A 19,342-nucleotide genomic window follows, 5' to 3' on the forward strand; every position below is an offset into this window, starting at 1 on the left:
AGGACTCAATGCTTAGGGGATACTGAGCTTCTGTTAAGGGTGATGGTATAATTTGGGAACTGATAAGTGTTGTGGTTGGACACGGTCATGGATTGAATTGTTTCCCCCAAAAAATATGTATCAACTTGGTTAGGCCATGATTCCCAGTATTGTCTGGTTATCCTCCATTTTGTGATTGTAATTTTATGCTAAAGAGGGTTCGGGTGAGGTTGTAACACCACTGGTTACTCAGGTCACCTCCCTGATCCAAGGTAAAGGGAGTTTCCCTGGGGCGTGGCCTGCACCACCTTTTATCTCTCAAGAGGTAAAAGGAAAGGGAAGCAAGCAGAGAGTTGGGGACCTCATACCACCAAGAAAACAGCACCAGGAACAGAGCATGTCCTTTGGACCCCGGGTCCCTGCTCCTGAGAAGCTCCTAGACCAGGGGAAGATTGAGGACAAGTACCTTTTTCCAGAGCCTACAGAGAAAGAAAAACTTCCCCTGGAGCAGACGCCTTGAATTTGGACTTTAGCCTACTTTACTGTGAGGAAATAAATTTCTCTTTGTTAAAGCCATCCACTTCTGGTATTTCTGTTATGGCAGCACTAGATGACTAAGACAAACACCACGATGAACATAATTAATGTCACTGAGTTGTACATGTGAAGATTGCTGAAATGTCAAATGTTTTGTTAATGTACATTTGCCAAAACAAACAAACAAACAAAAACAGCAACAACAAACTACCTGGCAAAGAGGAGGACAGAGTTTATGGCATTGGGGATGTCCCTACGAAGTTTTCCCCACCCTTTCTGCTACAGCCTACTGTCCCTGAGCCAGCCAAGTAGGTAAAGGAGGTGGAAAAGCAGACACTGTTCATTTAACCCAGGGTTCCTCAACCTTGGCACTATTGACATTAGGGGCCAGATAATCCTTTGTCCTGGGGGGCTGACCTGTGCACTCCAAAATGTTTAGCATCCCTGGCCACTACCCACTAGATGTCAGTAACAGCACTCCAGTTGTTAAGATCAAAGTATTTCCAGGCATTGCCAAATGCCCCCTGCGGTGAGGGAGGAGAATCTCCCCAGGTGAAAATCACTGACTTGTTGTTGTTGTCAGGTGCCATTCATTGAATTGGTTCCAACCCATAGATGACCCTATGTACAACAGTAAAACACTGCCCAGTCCTTTGTCGTCTTCACAATCATTGCTGTGTTTGAGCCCGTTGTTGCAGCCACTGTGTCAATTCATCTCATCAAGGGTCTTCTTTTTCGCTGACCCTCTACTTTACCAAGCATGATGTCCTTCTCTAGGAATTGGTCCCTCCTGATAACATGTCCAAAGTACATGAGACAAAGTCTTGCCATCCTCCCTTCTAAGGAGCATTCTAGCCGTACTCCTTCCAAGACAAGCTTGTTCATTCTTCTGGCAGTCCAGGTATATTCAATATTCTTTACCAACACCATAATTCAAAAGCATCAATTCTTCTTCAATCTTCCTTACTCATTGCCCAGTTTTTGCATGCATATGGGGCAATCAAAAATACCATGGCTTGGTTCAGGCACACCTTAGTCATTTAACCCTGTGGAAATGATGTTATACAAATGAATGACCTCGTCTCAGCTATATTTCCTCTGCACAACCTCTTGGGTGCCACATCTATAGTCTAAAATCAGCCCAGAGCAAGTATTTTGAAAACTAAGTCATGGATTGTTTATATCAGGAATGGCTGTAGGCTGAAAACGTAGAGTCCTAGGCCCTGGAATCAGCCACTTGTACCCGTTTACAGTTAACCCCCATTCCCATCCCTAGCCCCAGGCAGCCACTGATTCATTCTGTCTCTACAGATTTGTCTCCTCTGTTTATTTCATACAAATGAATCCCACAATATGTGGTCCTTTGTGTCTAGTTTCTTTTACTGAGCATAATTACTTTGTGTTTCATCCATGTTATTGTCTATCAGTATTTTGTTCCTTTTGTTGCTGAGTCATATTTATTCCATTGTATGGATATATCATGTTTTGTTTATCCAGTCATCAAGTTGATGAATATTTGGTTTGTTTCCACTTTGGGCCATGACGAATAATGATATTGTGAACATTCACACACAAGTCTTCATGTAGACATGTTTTCATTTCTCTTGTGTGGATACCCAGGAGTCGAATTGCTGGGTCATATGGTAAGTTTATGTTTGACTTTGTAAGAAATGGCCAGGCTGTTTTCCTAAGTGGCTGAACCATTTTGTATTCAAGGTTGGGATTATTAACACACCCATTTTACAGATGATGAAACCAGCTGAAAGTTGTCAAGTGACTTGCTCTAAATACACTTGAGTCTTCAAGTTTTGGATCTGAGATTCAAACCTGGCTTATCTGACTTCATAGTGCTTACTCTTGACTTTACATCACAATTGCCACTAAAAATGAATCACATTCAACTAAATCATTTCCCTTTTTGACACGGCTAACTGTTCCTGAGCAAGACAATCAGGGAACGTTGGTGGTTGTTGGGAAAGTACATCAGCTTTGACAGGAGAAAGATATGGCAGTTTGCTCCTGCAAAAGATTTCCAGCCTTGGAAAACCCATGGGGCAGTGCTACCCTGTCCTACTGCGTAGCAGTAAGCTGGAATGGACTCGACAGCATGGATTTGGTTTGTTTTTCTTTCCTTTTTTTTTTTTAAACATCAACTTTGAAAACAGATTAGAAAAACAGCCAGGGAGTGAGGAGGGGGAGATGGATTAGAAACACTTTGAAGACTGCTAATGAAATGATGGGTCCAGGCATTGGTTGCCCATGGATGCTCATCAGGGGAAGGACAGATGAGGAATGCACAAAGGACGGATCAAACTGGCGACATCTGAACCCTGAACAGTCTTGCCATTGCTCTCAGTTGCTCTGAAGTCTGCCCACTACTCATAGTCACCCTGGGCACAACGAGATTGGACCATCGTGATTAATAGAGTTTTTGTCATGGTGGTTGTTGCTCTGAAAAGGTTTAATCCAATTATTTCCCTGAAGGTATTTTTTTTTCACAGGGTTTTCATTGGCTGGTTTTTGAAAGGAGATCACCGGGCTGTTCTTTCTTCCTAGTCTGTCTTAGCCTGAAGGCTCCACTGAAACCTGTGTAGTATCAGAGCAAAGTGCAAGCCTCCACAGAGATGAGTGGTGGCTGTGCTTGAGGTACATCGACCTGAAATCAAACCTGGGTTTCCTGCATGGACCATGAGAATTCTACCACTGAACCATCATTGCCCTCAGAAAGGACCTTCCACCCACCCCACTGCCATCAAGTCGATTCCGACTCATAGTGACCACATAGGACAGAGTAGACTGCCCCATAGGCTTTCCAAGGCTGTAAATCTTTATGGAAGCAGACTGCCAAATCTTTCTCCCAGAGAGCGGCTGGTGGATTTAAACCTTTTGGTTAGCAGCTGAGCACTTTAACCATTGTACCACCAGCACTCCTTGAAAAGGACCTTAAAGGTCTTCTAATCAAGTCATTCGCAAATGCTAGTGTATAGACCACCTGCAGCCGAATCTGGACCTCCCACCAGACCAACTCAAGCAAAATCTCTGGAGGTGGGATCTTTCTACTATACTCCCCAGGGGTTCTGATAAGTAGCTCTAACCCTCTGAATCCATATGACCCAGGAACTTCTGTCAGATTCCTGACCAGTATTAGTTATCAGCAAAAGAGAGACAGCCAGATTTCATGTCTTCCTGATGGAAGTTTCTAACACCACATATGAAGAATTAAAGCAAAAAAAAAAAAAATTAAATTTGAATATGACTAGGGGTAGAGGAACATGTTAAATTTCAAAAGGGGGATGTCATGAGTCAATACCAGACTATGGGAAGGTCTATAGAGCAAATGACCTGATTTCTTCAACAAATAAATTACAAGAAGAAGAAGAAAAAAAGAGAGGAGAAACCTATATGTTAAATGATACTTTAAAAACTCACTAACTAAACGCCACATGAGGAGCTTGTCTAGATTTTGGTTCCAACAAATCAAACATCAAAAAAGAAAACTGAGAAAGATGGGGAAAATGTTAACATTGACGAATTGATACTTTTGATAAGTATGATGATGGCACACTGTGGTTAAGTAAAAAAAAAAAGACATCTTTTAGAGATAAAAAGGAGAGTATTTGCAGATTAAATGATTTGAAGTCTCAGATTTGCTTCAGAATATCCAATGAGTAATAACTGATTCAGGAAAGAAAGGATGCTGAAAGAGTGAAAGTTTGATGAGTAACAGGATATTTATAGAGCCTCAAAGTGCCTCTCCAGGAAGGGGGAAATAGTAAGTTTACAGTGGAGAAACTTGGCAGACACCACCTTAACCAAGTGATCAAAGTCAGCATTGCCAGCGACACGCCTAATCAACGGCAGGCACCTCTTGATAGGAGACACTGGTAAGGATACAACATCGCTTCTGCAGGATTCCTGCCAATAATGCCTAGCCTAAATCTAACCATGAGAAAACATCAGACAAACCCAGGTTGAGGGGCATTCTACCAAAAAACTGATACCCTTTTAAAAAATGTCAAGGTCATGAAAAACAAGGATACAGGAACAGTACTGATTGAAGGAGACTTAAGAGACGTGATGACTGAACACCACAAGTGCTCTGGGATTTTCTTCTGCTCTAATGGTTGGTAATGGGACAATTGGTAACATCTGATTAAAATTAATAGCGTCCCTGATTTTGATAATTTTACTGAGGTTATATTAAAAACGCCCTCGTTCTTAGAAAACGCACTGAAGTGTTCAGAAGTAAAGGGGCAGTGTCTCCAACTTACTCTCAAATTGTTCAGAAGTTGGAAGGATGGATGGATGGATGGATGGGTGGGTGGGTGGATGGGTGGATGGGCGGATGGATGGATGGATGGATGGTAGATGGACATAAATACAGAAGGAAGGAAGAAGGAAGGAGCTTAGACTGCTGGCAAGTGGGCAGCTGTCCTTCCTGCCCTGAGTCAATGTCCTCTGAAGCCCTTTTATATGAGCAATAAATCCATTTCTTTCTTATTTAAGTCACTCCTATTTTGTATTCCCTGCCATTTGCAGCTGAGCCTATTCTTTATATTATTAGCACAAGAGATATTCCAAAACTTACATAGCTGTATCTTGCGGCTACAATACCACTCATGATAATAACAAGACTTGTAAACTTTTGTTGAAATGGTGGCATAATGCTAAAAGAGTTTAGTTGCTCAGAGGCCGCACAACCAAAGACACGGAATGTAGAAGTGTGTTGTCCAGTATGGTAGCCACTGGCCACACGTGGCTATTTAATTAAAATCGAGTAAAATTTAAAATTTAGTTCTTCCATCACACTAGCCACATTTCAAATGCTACATGTGGATAGTGCAGATACAGCATGTTTCTATCATCACAAAAGGTTCTATTGGACACAGCTGCTCTAGATCATGGATTCTAGAAGGTTTCTCAGAATGTAGTCCTGGGACCATGGGTTTCTGAATCACCGGAGATGCTTACTGAAAAATGTACATGCTTGGGATTACTCCAGACCTAAAAAAAAAAAAGTTGCTTTCGAGTTGACTCCAACTCACACGTGTCAGAGCAGAATTCTGCTCCATAGGGTTTTTAGGGTCTGATGGCCAAGCTTTTCTTCCAAGGTGCCTCTGAGTGGATTCCAACCTCCAGCCTTTTAGTTAGCAGCGAGTGCAGTAACAGTTTGCAACGCCCAGGGACTTTACTCCAAACCTATCAGAATCTCTGACTGCAGGGCCTGAGAATCTCCCTTTTAACAAGTCCTTCCAGGTGATTCTGACATTCCCTAATATCCAACAGCCTCCTTTTGGAAAAAGGAGTGAAAGTCATCGTGTGCCTCCTGTGGGTTGGTCCATTCTGCCCCAGGCTCCAAGATTTGAGAGATACCAGCAAACTGGATTTTCTTCAGACCCAGATATTGAGGAGAATGGGATGCAACTGTGGTCAAAGACTACCTGAGTTCAAATCCCAGCTCCTCCACTCACATGCTATGTCACCTTAGGTGACTTGACTGCTCTGTGCCTCAGTTTCCTTACCTGTCAAAGACCAGATGATAGTGCCTACTCCACAGGGTGGTTGTGAGGATTCCACGAGTTTGTAGGTGTAAAGTACTTCCGACAATGCCTGGCACACATTAGGCAGTTTTTACTGTTATTATAATTACTCATCTTTCCGAAGAGTTGTCCAATGAATGCAGAGTATGACTTCTTCCAGAGGCGTCTCTGATTTTGCTTCCCCTATTTTATTTTCTTCATAACACTTAACACTCACTGCAATGACTATCATTTGCTTTTGCTTTCATTCATTCAACAAACATTTATTAAGCTCCTGCTGTGTGCTAGTCGGAGCCCTGGTGGCGCAGTGGTTCAGAACATGGCTGTTAACCAAAAGGTCGGCAGTTCGAACCCACCAGGCGCTCCTTGGAAATCTTATGAGGCAGTTCTACTCTGTCCTGTAGGGTCTCTGTGAGTTGGGATTGGCTCAACAGCAACAGGTTTGGGTTTTTTGGGTTTTGGTGTGCCAGTCTCTGTTCTGGGCACTGGACACCCAACAGTGAAGGAGACAGACAAAAACCCCTGCCGTTGTGGAACTGGCACTCTACAAGGAGAGATGGCAGATAACTAAGTAGAATGCGTTGCATGTTAGGTAGTCCTTGGAGGGTGCAAGTGGTTAATGTGCTCAGCTCCTGATCCAAAGGCTGGTGGATGGAGTCCACCCAGAGGCGCCTCAGAAGGCCTGGTAATCTACTTCCAAAAAATCAGCCCTTGAAAACCCTACAGAAAAAGAGTACCTGCTGAGGCTGCTTATGCAAAACCAAACACCTCATGGGATTAGGTTCTTTGGTTTGGAGGTTTAGAGTCATGATTTCATGGGACATCCTGGTTAATTAGCCTAATAATGTGTTTAGTGGTTCTATTCTACCTCCTAGTTCAGTTGCATAGTGCCTGGGGTCTAAAAGCTTGCAAGCAGCCCACCAAAGCACAACAATTGGTCTCTCATTAGCCTAGAGCAACGGAGGAAGAAGGAGAGTCAGCAATGGGAGGATGAAATGGAATGCGGGGCTAATTGCCTCCATGAACAACTGCCTCCTTTGCCATGAGACCAGAAGAACTGGATGGAGCCTGGCTACCATTACTGAACATTTTGATCAGAGATTTTGTAGAAGGATCCTGATCAAAAAGGGGAAATACAGGACAGAATTTCAAATTCTCATGGAATCCAGATTTCTGGAACCATGTAAGCTGGGTGAACCCCTGAAACTATTGCCCTGAGATTAAAAAGAGATACAGAGAGAATGAAACCAAGGCCATGAAACACTTTATGTACAAACTATGCAATGGGGATGTAATTTCCTCTGTAAACTTTCACCTAGTGCACAATAAAAAAAAAAAAAAAAAGGAAAAGAAAACTCTATGGAACACAGTTCTACTCTGACAATATGGGGTTGCCATGAGTTGGAATTGACTCGGCACAACTGGTTTTTTGGTTGTATGTTAGAGTGGCAGGTCATAAGAAGGAAAAAATAAAACAAAAATATGTATATGGCATGGCCAGAGGACTCACCCAGGATATATTTGAATATAGATTTGAAGGAAGAGAGAGGAGCCATACAGATTTCTGGGGGAAGAACATTGCAGGTAGAGGAAACAGCAAGTGCAAAGGCCCTGAGGTGGGAACATGCCAGCTCCTGTTTAAGGTGAAATATGACAGATGCAGTACTACATTTAAGGTGCTTACATTTTAGTGGAGACAGACAAATCAATATCTGGCATACTGCCAGGTGATAGAAGCCCTGGTAGTAGGGTGGTTAAGCAGTATGGCTGTTAACCAAAAGGTCAGCAGTTTGAATCCATCAACCGCTCTTTGGAAACCCTATGGGGCAGTTCTACTTTGTCCTATAGGCTCGCTATGAGTCTGAATCGACTTGACAGCAAAAGGTTTTTAATGGCCAGCTGATAAGCAGTTGAGGGGCTAGATAGAGAGGGAAGGGGGTGGTCAGGGTGGGGCTCTCTGAGGAGGTGATGTTTGAACAGAGGCCTGAAGGAGAGAGAGAAAGCCTGTGGGTATTTCGGGGAAATTTATTGATGCTTGCCTAGCCTGTGCCTCTTTCCCCTCCCACCAATCCCAGCAAGGGCTCAGGTTTCCAGGCAGAGCTTGTCTCTGATGGAGAAGGGAATTCCAATATAGGGGGTGGGTACAGCCCCTTGTCCCCTGGCAGCAGTCTGTCCCACTCCTTCTCTCCCACTGGTTGTGCTTGTTTGTGCTGGTGTTGCTGGGTGGGGCTTCCTCTTAGGGGCCTGGGCTTCCCCCACCCCATCAAAGCTCCAAACTTGGCTTCAAAGGAGCCGCTGGGCCCTGTGCCTCGGGGGCAAAGGAGGAGTCACCCCAGAGCCGAGCTAGGGACCCACCCCCCAGCTGCAAGCCATCTGGGCTTCTCCTGGTTCTGGGTAGGGTTGGTGGCCCATGCCTCCCCCCACCATCCATGCAAGGAGGGGGCTGAGGGGCCCTTTTTTAGCTCAGTGGTGGCGCCAGCAACGCGGAGTCAACCTGCCTGGGTTCACGTTCAGACAGGCACTGCCCCCACTGGCTGTGTGACTCTGAGCAGTTCACTTAACTTCTCTGAGGCCCCATCTCCATAAAAGGAGTTTGTAACAACCACCACCACCACCACCATCCCCCCCAGTTCCCGTAAAGTGCTGGATGACAGTAAGCCATTACTTTTGGGAATACTGTGCCCTGAAGGGGTATCTGGGGCTGCTGTGCCCCCAAGATCATCTCTCCAGCTCTCCTGAAAGGGAAGGAGGAAGGCCCCCCCCCAACTCATTGACTGTCTCTTTGAAGGAAAGCAGGGCAGCCCTGGGCGTAATTAATCACCCGCAGTTTCTGGGAGAGGCCAGACAGATAGCTGTCCTAGGGAAAAAGTCAGCGCTGACCCCAGAAGCCACTGCAATCCTGGCTCCACAAGGCTAGGGGTCGGGGCGCAGAATGGGAAGGCCAGAAGGGATGAGTTGCCTAGGCAGTGGCCACCCGCCAGTCCCATCTACCCCAGCCACAGGACAATAATGAGGGAACTGCCACCTTAAGCCTAGAAAGACCAGGGCTTCAAACCCCTGCCAAAAATTTGCATTTCCACCCCAGCTGTACTGAATGAGAATCTACAGTTTAACACGACTTCCAGGTGATTCTCGTGTATAATAAATTTTGAGAACCACTGCTCTACTGGTGGTTCTCAGTATTGGTCCCTAACCAGCAGTATTAGCATCACCTGGGAACTTGTTAGAAATGCAAATTATCAGCAGGGGGGTTGAACCAGCATGAACCCGTTCTGAAGCCCTAAAAAAGACACAGTCAGGATCAGAAAAAGAAATTGAACCGTTTATTGGCCCAGATTTGGGTCTCAGGCATGTGGGGTGTCTGGGGAGCTGTATGAGGGGAGACAAGCCCCTGACTGGCTCCTTGCCCCCCAAAGACCCCTTCAACCTTTGCATTCTTGAGTTGGAGGCATGAGGTTTTCTTCCCCGAGGTGAGCTGCACCCCAGCTCTCAAGCGGGGAGATGAGCCAGCAATTTCTAAGGGGTCTCTACAGGACCGGAACCCCCTTTGGCATCTTCAACACAGACATGAGGAGACAGAACAGCATCCACTCTGGGGGAAACGGCAGGGAACCAGGTCACAGACATCACACACATGCACACACAGACACACACAGTCACATAAATATACATCTGTACCGCAATGTCCCTTCCATCCATCCGCGGGATTGAGCAAAATTTTTCTGGGGCAATTTAGGGGAGAGTGTCCCCAGGAAATGTCCTTGGTCACCCCAACTCCATGCTCCATTCAATACAACTTGAAGGGAGGCACAGTGGCTGAGGATGGCTCTGCCTTAGGGGCCTGGTACCTTGGCCGTGGCTGATGGTGGGAGTAGTTTGGGTATGGTTTGATTTTAGGGGGGGTCCTGTGCAAATATCTCCCTTAAAACTTTCTCAGGTTCTACCCTGCCTCACTGGGAGGCCCAAATCCCTTTCTCTGCCCCCTCCCCAAACCGATTTTTCCAGCCTTTGGTAATTTCTCTGTGCCCCAATAGTGCAATTGCCCGATGAGGTCTGAGAATGGGGCTCAGCTCCCCACCCCCACTCTGTGGTTTCCTGGCATCTCGGAGAGTGAGAGGAAAGGGAAGAAGTAGCCAAAGTGGCAGCTGATGAAATTTGGGGAAGCTGTGGATTTGGGCCCAGGGACTGTAATGAAGGCAGCCCTGGAGGCCAGGGAGGAGGCCTCCAGCCCCTGAGGACAGAGGTTCCAGGGAAGCGGCCCGAGGTTGCCAGGAGAAGGTGGCAGGAGGGTAATTCAGAGAGGGGAGTCTGAAGCAGGCCAGAGGGTCAGGAGTTGTTCCGATGTTGAAATCCTCTGTACCAGTTGGTCAATCGTTCCTGCTCCGAGCTCCCCTTGAGTGTCTACCTGGAATCACCCTGGCCCCATGATCCAGTTCTAAAGGGTCATGCCAGGCACGGGTGCTGGCCTCCGGGACCCTGCAGCAGCTCTGCCATCCGACTGGTCAGTGCCTCGGCCAAACCAGCTGTGGAATGTTTCCAATACCACCCAGGTCTGCAGAGTGGGGGCATCATGCCGGGCAGCCCCTCATCTCTGTCTGAGGTCACCCAGCACCTCTCCATGTGGCCCTCTGCCGTCAACCTGGTTGTCAGCCCACCCACCCCTCAGACCACCGTGTTGCCCTCCAGAAACGTGGGTGATGTGGGCATGTGTGTGCCCCTTTCCAGTGAGCTGGAGCTGCGCAGGGGCAGAAGGCGGTGGCCCGGGGTCCCACCCCGCCGTCCTCGTACCCCCGTTGCCTGCCGCCAGCACCGCAGGGGCCGCAGCACCTCCTGCCGCAGGTCCCGGCTGCGCCATGTGTAGATGACAGGGTTGAGCAGCGAGTTGAGGGTGGCGAAGGCAAAGAAGTAGTGGGCTTTGTAGAGGATAGGGCAGGACCGGACGGTACAGAAATAGTCCAGGAGGAGGATGCTAAAGGCGGGCAGCCAGCAGATGATGAAAACACCCAGTACAATGGTGACCGTCTTAAGCAGGGCCAGCGTCTGCGAGCCAGGTACATCGGCCTGGCTTGAGCGTACCACGCAGTAGATGCGGATGTACAGAGCCACGATGGCCAACAAGATGATGGAGAAGATGGTCACCACACAGAGCACATACTGTTTGGCGTAGAGTGGCAAGACAGTGGAGCAGGCATCCAGGTGGCCTAGGCAATTCCAGCCAAGGATGGGCAGGCCACCGAGAGCCAGTGAGATGAGCCAGGAGGCCATGATGAGCAGCAGCATACGGCAGCTCTTGTCGCTGCCATATAGCTTGACCTTGGCAATGGCAACGCGCCGCTCAATGGCAATGGCCAGGAGGCTGAAGACAGAGGCGGAGAGTGTGATGAAGGCAGAGCCCTCACGGGCAAACCACTGCACAGGTGTCAGTCCCAATGTGACAGGGCCTGAGAGCAAGGTATTGACTATGAAGGCCACACCTGCCAGGAGGTCCGAGGCGGCCAGATTGCCCAGGAACAGGTACATGGCTGAGTGCAACTTGCTGTTGCGTGCGACTGCAATGAGCACCAGCAGATTTTCCAGCACGATGGCGCAGCAGGTGATGATGATGAGGGCTGAGGCCACCTGGCGGGACGGTGTCTCCTGTGTGTCCAGTGTCTCCTTTGTGTAGTTGTAGTGTTCCAGGACCTTGGTGGGGCTCAGGTACTCCGAGTATAGGCTGCCCATGGTGGGGCTCAGTGGCTGGCTGGGGCCATGGGGCTGTCAGAGCTGCATAGAGGAGAGACAGACAGACAGGTCAAGGTGGTGGATGCGGCCTGGGCTTTGACCTTGGACGGCTGTAGTTTGAGTCTCAACTCTGTCCCTTCTTGCTGAGTGGTCCCATATGGTCAGAAGGAGCATTACTGTATCCCCATTTTACAGATGGGAAACCCAGAGAGGTCAACTCACTTTCCCAAAGTCTCAAAGCAGGCAAGTGGTGGAGCCAGAGAGACTGGCTCTGCAGTCTCTATAACCCTTAGGCTACACTGTCTTTCAAAGGAAAAGAAACTGAACTCCTTCCAGAAGCTCCCCCCTCCAAATGGGCACAATGTAGCCTTCCACGAGCCTTGCCTAGCTACCTGAGAGTGAGCCTTGGGCAGGGCCTGGAGGATTGTCTCCTTTCTCCAGCATTCACACAAGCCTCAGGCCTCAAGCCACCTGCTGACCTGAGCCACAGAGATGTTTGCTGCTGATAGCACCATGCCCTGCTCATTACCACCCACTGCCCAGGATTTCAGCCTGGGCCTAAGCCTTGAGGCCATGGGTGCTCCCAAAATAAGGTCTCGAGGAGACACCTGGGTGGCCCTGAGATTTGAGCATCCCTGAGGTCATGCCATCTTAAAGGACACAGATTTTGGAAGCAATTCAGCGTCCATCCCCACTCCACTACTAACACACTGTGGGACCTTGGGCAAGTCGGCCTCTCGGTCTCAATGTCTGTGCAGTGGGGAGAAGAAAGCCCACCTTATAGGGGTTTAAATCCTGTTAAATGATGCATTAGGCATGCTTAGCATATAATTATATTAGCTAATGTTATTATTACCACCCCCCTCTTCCACCACACGCAGAGCTCTGGACTGAGGGCCCCCCACCCAATGTTTTGGAAGTGGATGCTGACTGAGTCAGCCAGCCAAGATTCCCAACAGCCTGTTGTCATCAGCACCATCTAGCTCTGCTCTGGGAAAGAGGATCCCAAGGGGGTGGGCAGGGCACTTGCATCCCCCTCCTCAGCCCGGATGAAATCCAGATGTGAGGCCCCTGGAACAACAGGGGTGGAGTCCTTGCTCTCCAGTCACTTCCGGTGCGGGGAAGGCTGGGAGGGGGAGATGAGATGGAGGAGCCATGGGAGACCTGTCTGGGAGGTCCTGGCTGGGAGGATGGGGCAACTGCGCTGAAGTCATGTGAGGGGGTGTGTAGCCCTGCGGGGGGATGGGGGCAGTGTTTGTGTCTATGAAAGCCTGAGTCACCCCTCTCTCCAGGAAAACTGAGCCATGGGGGGGAAGGGCGGGAGAGGTTCTCCTGGACTGAGGATGAGTGATAGATATCGTGGCCTTCCCCCACCTTCAGAGTAGGGTGGGGGTCTCTGAGGGGCCACTGCAGGGTCTGCCTTTCAGAAGAGGGGGCTGGGAGGAAGCTCCAGCTGTCAGCTAATCAGAGAGGGCACAGGAAGACCCGTCCCCAGGTCTCCGGAAACTCGCCTGGCAAGGACCACATGTGTGCCAGCAGCACCTTTCAGAAAAGGCTGGTTAGGCCGGTTCCTAGTGAGTCTGGGGGTGATGGGGGGCTTCCGGGGTCACGCAGTCATCTCAGCCCCCCGGATGCCCCTTCAAAGGGACACCCTGGCCCCCAGCCCGACAAAGGCAGCTGTTTCTCCTGCTGAAGGGACATCCGTCCTAGTTTGGAAACAGAGAAGGGCTTGTGTACCTCCCTGGGGATGGCCGCCCCGCCCAGATCGCCACACAGAGGCCCCTTGTTTTCCCGCCGGCCAGGGCCCGGACTCCCCAATGCCCTCTCCCCGCCGCAGCTGGCCCCGGACTGGCTTGGCCCAGGCCACTGTCTTACCAGACAGGCCGTCGAGCCGGAAACAGCTCGCACCCTGGTTAGCTCATTTTCAATCCCAGGGCACTGAGCGATTTGCCTACTGGCCTAAATTTTGCATCCTCGGCATATGATTGTCCAGTTGGGGGCGCACTACCGCTAGCTAGCAGTATGGGTTGGGTCGTTTACAGGCAGCTGGAGCTCAGTTTTTCCAAGGACCGAGTTATGGCTGTGGATGTCCCTGGGGAATGTTTGAGCCTGGCCTGACCGCTGGGTTACCCCGACCAGACGTCCCCAGACTGCCCTGGCCTGCTGGGCCCCTCCTGGAGTTCAAAATTGAGAATTAAGGCCTCTGTCACAGGCCTGGGAACCATATTTGATGGCGGAGAAGCCCAGGGTGTGTCCCTCTCCCACCCCAGGGCTCATGTGGGGGCTGCCACCCCTCTCCAGTCCAGTTGCTAAGAGAAAGATTTACAGCTGATTTTAAGTAATAAATGGACTCAGCCCTCACACCCCAGTAACCAACAAAAAGTCTGTCTTCTTCCCTGCCTTCTTCCTTCTTCCCCTGACTTTCTGCAAGCCCAGGAGGCTGTCAGTTCATCTGCAAAGGGAGGTACAGCTCTTCTAGTCAGAAAAGGTGAAACTGAGGCCCATACTTCCTCCTCTGTCTCATTTTCCCTACTGGCTAAAGGAGAACAGAGGCAGGAACTTAAGGCAGTCTGTGCTTCCCAGAAAGAGGAAGCAGGGCCAAGACACTGGGGCTGGCAGAGGAGTCACCCCCAGGCAGATAGAGGCCTTGTCTCTTCCCCTCCTGTGCGCCAAGCTCCCAGGTCTGTCACTTGTTCACTGTCACAGGGCAGTCCTGACTACCTCCCAGAGGCTCAGGAAGAGGTCACTGGGCTCAGAACAGACCAGGCCTGAAGTGGAGTGAGAGGAACAAGTGGCAGGTTGTGAAGGGAAGGGAAGAAAGACAGAGAAAGACTGGACTATTTGGCCAGAGATTAGGCAAGGGGAAGGTGGGAGGAAGGCTAGGTGCCCTCCTAGTTCCAGAGGGGCAGACCCTGTGGTTCCAGTTCCCCCGGTCAACCATCAATACCATGCCCCTGTCCTAGACAGCCCCCCACCCTCTTTCATCTGGTTTCCTTCCAGCTGTCAGGACCCCCTACAGGCTATTCTCCACTCAGCAGCAGGAGCCGGGGGAGGTTAATTTATAAAACCAGTAGGTCACCCCCAGCTCCAAATTCTTCCATGGCTCTCCACAGCCCTGAATGGGTGGTCCCTACCCACCTAGTCTCCTCCCACTCTCTCCAGCAATCATTCCACTCCAGCCACAATGGTCTTCTACTTGCCGCCCCCATCTCCACCTCTGGGCCTTTGCCCCAGCTGTTGCTCACCTTGCACACCCACCCCCCATCCTTGAATGACTGGTTCGTCATCCTTCTGGTTTCCATTTAAATGTCGCTTTGTCAGAGGGGCCTCACCTGCCCACCAGCCTACAGTGGCCGCCTTCCTCTAGGCCCTTTCTTTCTCAGCATCAGGCTTTATTGTCTTCACACCACTTGCTGCTATCGGAAATTATTATCGTATTTCTTGTTTTCTGACTGGCTTCCACGGTAAAATGTGAGTGCCAGAGTCCAGCGACCAAATCTGTCCCCAAAGCCTCCACTGTTTCCTAGCATACAGTAGACACTCAGGAAAAGTGTGTAATGAATGAACCAAAGAGGCCCCAGTGGGCCCCCAAGGGTGGAGGATCCTAAGCGCGGCTCAGGCCCAAAACAACAGCAAAGAAGGCCAGCGCCACCTCCGTCCGCACGCAGCACGCCCCCCCCCCCTCCGCCCCACTAGCGAAGCCCAGTGCGTCACCGTGGAGACAGCAGCAGGACCCGCCCCGGCTGCACTCTCAGCGTCCTTATCTGGCCGAGGAATGCGCGGTATCCACACTCGGTCGCGCTGGAGCCGCGCCTCCTTTCTCCCGCGACCGCTACACGCGCCGGACCCCCACACCTCCAAATGGGTAAACGGGGCTCCTCTCCGTCTTGTCAGGGCTCCCGCCTTGAGATTCCCGGAAAACTGGGAGGGAGAGATCCAAACAGCAGCCGCACGAGTGCCGCGCCTGCGTCACGCCACGCTTGGGGGACCGTGGGCTCAGCGCGTGGCGCCGGGAGCGTCTGACAAGAGCAGACACCGAGAAGGTGGTGGAAATCCCCGGATGAGTCAACCCGTGCCGGAGGAGGGGGATAGGTCCGGACGCTCTGCGGAGCAGGGACAACGCGGGGTCCTCGCCACGCGAGCCCAAACCCACGCGCCTCCCAGGCCCGAGAGGAAAGAGGAGGCGCTGGAGCCAAGCAGTCTCGCTACCTTTCATTCCAAAACAAAGCCACGCCCCCACGGGGGGGTGCCTTGAGGCGAACTACGCTGGGAAACTGAGGCAGAGACCCAGACACGCAGGCAGTGGGCGACTGCCCTCCCGGGGGCACCGCCCCTCGACTCGGAGGCTCCTCAGCGCGCTACACCTTTCGCCCTTGCCCAGCCCTGGTCACCAAGAGAGGCGCTCTACACCCCCCCTCCCCAAACCCCCCAGCCCCCGGGTGCACCGTCCTCCCTCCCAGCGTCTCCAGCCGAAAGCATTCGGATTCCGCCTTCTCCTCGGCGCCAACTTCCTGCCGCTGGGGAAGGCGGGGAGCGTGGCCGAGGCAGTGGGAGCCGCCTGGAGTCATGGAGAGGGCGCAAGGGGACCACCCCCTCTTGCAACAGGAGCACAGGCGGCGCGTGCGCTTCCTGGTGCGCCCCCGACCCCTGGCCGGGTCCCCCAGCTCCGATCCCGGGACCTCGGGGGACCGGGGCCCGCCCTTTCTACCTTCCTCTCGCCACGCGCGCTCACCTGGCTAGGCCGGCTCGGGTCCCTGCCCTGGCCGGAGGGGCCTCGGCGTCTGCGTCCCCCGGGCAGCCGCGGCTGGGGCTGGGGTTGCCCGCCGGGCTCGGCTACGTCCCGGGGCTGGGGACCTGGGACGCAGGGAGGGGGCGGGGAGAGCCACTGCCTCAGCCCCCCTCTCGCCCCGCCCTCCTCTCCGCCCCTTTCCGGCGGCGGCGTTAGGAATGAATTCCAGATGTGGCCGGCTGGCCGGAGAGCGCTAAGACTGGCGGGGGCGGCACGCAGGGCTCCTTTGTCCGCCCCCCCACCTCCCGCCTTGCCCCGTCCGGCCCCCACCCGTGAGAATTGGCCGGCGCGTGACGTCACGCATCTCCATGATGTACAGCGCTCCTGGCCAGGTGGCCTCAACCTGAAACTACTTGTCTTGACTCCAGGTCTACTCTTGGACTATCCCTGCAACCCTGGGATGAAGTACCTATTATTAATCAACGCAGCAAGTACCCATTAAGCACCTACTGTGTGTCTGTTGTTGGAATCCACTCGACCGAAACGGGTATGTCTGTTGTTAGTTGTAGTGGGGTCTACTCAACAAATAAACGCTAAGTGTCTGCCCATAAAACCCAAACCAGATGCAGTACAGTCGATTCCAACTCATAGCAACCCTATAGGACAGAGTAGAACTGCCCCATAGGGTTTCCAAGGAACTGCTGGTGGATTCAGACTGGCAAAATTTTGGTTAGCAGCCAAACACTTAACCACTTTGCCACCAGGGCTCCATTGTGTGTCTATCCAACAAATCAAGTTCTCACTATGTACCACGTACCAAAGACAGGACTGGTTCTGCCTTGACAAGACTGCAGAGTTCAGGAGCTGTTCCCTTGCCCCATGAAGGTTGGCAACACCCCGCAGTCTGCCAGGGCGCTGACTGTGGTCAACCAGCAGGCCCAGGCTGCTCCCTGCCTTTCAGGATGGGGCCCAGTCTTCTGCACAATTCTCTGGTTTCTCCCTCTTTCCCTCATTCTCTTTCTCCTGGGTTTCTGTGTGCCCAGCAAAAAAAACATCAGAGACAAAACATACCTTCATTTTCTGATGCCTTGTGTTTGCACACCTGTGGACAAGAAGATATAGAGAAGCTCTTCATTCTTTTAATAAATATTTTGGAGCACCTACTGGGCGCTACAGATTGTTTTGGGAGCCCAGGCATATGGGTGAACAAAACAAGAAAAAAAATATATTCCTGCCCTCATAGAGCTGGGTGATGCAAATGGTTAACAGCTTGATTGCTAACCAAAAGGTTGAAGGTTCAAGTCCACCAAGAGGCACCTTGGAAGAAAGACCTGGCAATCTGCTTCTGAAAAATCAACATTGAAAATCCTATGGAATCCAGTTCTACTCTGGCACACAGAGGATTGCCATGAGTCAGAATGGACTCCATGGCAACTGGTTTGGTATTTTTTGTTCATAAAACTTATGTTCTGCTGGGAGACAACCTTTTTTAAGATTCCCTGAAATTATGCTGCCATTTGTGAAGATGTACGCATAATCTGCTTATATGTTTATTTAACAAATGAACTAAGCACCTTGACTACTAGCCGAAAAGTTGGCGGTTTGAACCCATCCAGATGCACCTCAGAACACAGGCCTGACAATCTGCTTCCAAAAGATCACTGCCTTGAAAACCCTGTAGAGCAGTTCTACTCTGCACACATGGGGTTGCCATGAGTTGAAATCGACTTAATGGTAACAACAACATATACGAGGCTAAAAGTCCCTGGGTGGCTCAAATGTTTAAACCCTCAGCTACTAACAGAAAAGTTGGCAGTTTGAATCCACCCAGAGGTACCTCAGAAGAAAAGCCTAGCCATCTACTTCCAAAAGATCACAGCCGTTGGAAGCCCTATGGACCACAGTTCTATTCTGACACACTTTGACTCTACAGCATATGATTTTTTTTTTTTTTTTTTTGGTATGTGCCAGGCATTATTCTAAAGGCTGGAAATATATCAGGGAACGAAACAGAAAAGACCCCCTGCCCTGATGGAGCCGATGTTCTACTATGTGTGCACAAAATATCCAGAATCTCACAGGAAGAAGAGAATGGTGCGTTTTCACATCCTGGGAGGGAAACTGAGAGATGAGGAACAAGGGATGGCAGGGAACCTGATTTAACCCTGGGAACTCTTTTTGTACCTGCTGACTTTTGTAACGTGGGCAGACATTTCCCATTCCAATGAAAAATTAAATTTGAAAATTTAAAGCAGTTTGATACCCAGACGGTGCAACCAATAAAAAGGAGGGAGCAGCTAGGTGCCCTCTTCTGTGGGTGTATTACAGTCCAATAAAGAGTGTCTGAAAAGCCAAAGGATGAAAAATGAAAATAAAGTCAATTCATGTATGCCTATTAAAAAATAAAAATGGAGTAGTCTTATATGTCAATGCATATATGAAACCACCTCCAGGGAGCGTGTTAAGTTGAAAAAAGCACAGGGTAGACCTCTGTGTGTCACTTGCCTGCATTTTGGGGTGCATTTATAAGGGCTGTATAAATACACACACATTTGCCTGTGGATGCACAGGCCATCTCCGGGAGGAGGCACAAGACACCTGTCACAGCAGTTACCCTCAGGGAGGACTGAGGACCTGGGGGGACTGGGTAGGAGGCGACCCCAGACATTTTACCCTGAGGGACTAATTGAAATGTTTACCTCGTATTATCAATTCAAACAATTTACAAAGGCATGAAAAATAAAATAAAAGGTAACAAATGACCAGACTTCTAGTTGTAAAATAGTTCCTATAATACAAAAAATAGCAATCATAAAAATATTAATAAATAATGTTA

The 19,342-nt window shown here is 50.2% G+C and overlaps 2 protein-coding genes across 4 annotated transcripts; one reads left to right on the plus strand and one right to left on the minus strand.

Moving 5' to 3' along the window:
- Positions 1–8,891: 8,891 nt before the first annotated feature.
- On the minus strand, positions 8,892–16,600 carry S1PR2 (sphingosine-1-phosphate receptor 2). Of its 3 annotated transcripts, none has more exons than XM_049876828.1 (2): positions 15,492–15,848; positions 8,892–11,819 (listed from the first exon to the last, which is right to left on the minus strand). In XM_049876828.1, the coding sequence occupies exon 2, from the start codon at positions 11,775–11,777 to the stop codon at positions 10,719–10,721; it is 1,059 nt and encodes a 352-aa protein (XP_049732785.1). In that variant the 5' UTR covers positions 11,778–11,819; positions 15,492–15,848; the 3' UTR covers positions 8,892–10,718. The 3 variants fall into 3 exon arrangements, with proteins under 3 accessions (XP_049732785.1, XP_049732786.1, XP_049732784.1); XM_049876829.1 differs by lacking the exon at positions 15,492–15,848 and adding an exon at positions 15,110–15,434; XM_049876827.1 differs by lacking the exon at positions 15,492–15,848 and adding an exon at positions 16,510–16,600 and having other exon boundaries at positions 8,893–11,819.
- Positions 13,525–19,028, plus strand: LOC126071205 (collagen alpha-1(I) chain-like). The gene is made up of 4 exons (XM_049875451.1): positions 13,525–13,689; positions 15,474–15,642; positions 15,843–17,053; positions 18,478–19,028. The coding sequence occupies exons 1-3, from the start codon at positions 13,525–13,527 to the stop codon at positions 17,006–17,008; spliced, it is 1,500 nt and encodes a 499-aa protein (XP_049731408.1). The 3' UTR covers positions 17,009–17,053; positions 18,478–19,028.
- The last annotated feature ends 314 nt before the right edge of the window (positions 19,029–19,342 follow it).

Source organism: Elephas maximus, chromosome 3 (genome assembly GCF_024166365.1).
Source record: "Elephas maximus indicus isolate mEleMax1 chromosome 3, mEleMax1 primary haplotype, whole genome shotgun sequence".
Taxonomy (NCBI): domain Eukaryota; kingdom Metazoa; phylum Chordata; class Mammalia; order Proboscidea; family Elephantidae; genus Elephas; species Elephas maximus.

Excerpts from the sequence above, each read along its gene's own strand:
- LOC126071205 (XM_049875451.1), top strand. The coding sequence starts at position 13,525 with ATGGCCGCCCCGCCCAGATCGCCACACAGAGGCCCCTTGTTTTCCCGC. Across the intron at positions 13,690-15,473 it reads CGGAAACAGCTCGCACCCTG|CGAAGCCCAGTGCGTCACCG; the intron begins GTTAGCTCATTT and ends CCGCCCCACTAG. Across the intron at positions 15,643-15,842 it reads ACCCCCACACCTCCAAATGG|TCAACCCGTGCCGGAGGAGG; the intron begins GTAAACGGGGCT and ends TCCCCGGATGAG.
- S1PR2 (XM_049876828.1), bottom strand. The coding sequence starts at position 11,777 with ATGGGCAGCCTATACTCGGAGTACCTGAGCCCCACCAAGGTCCTGGAA.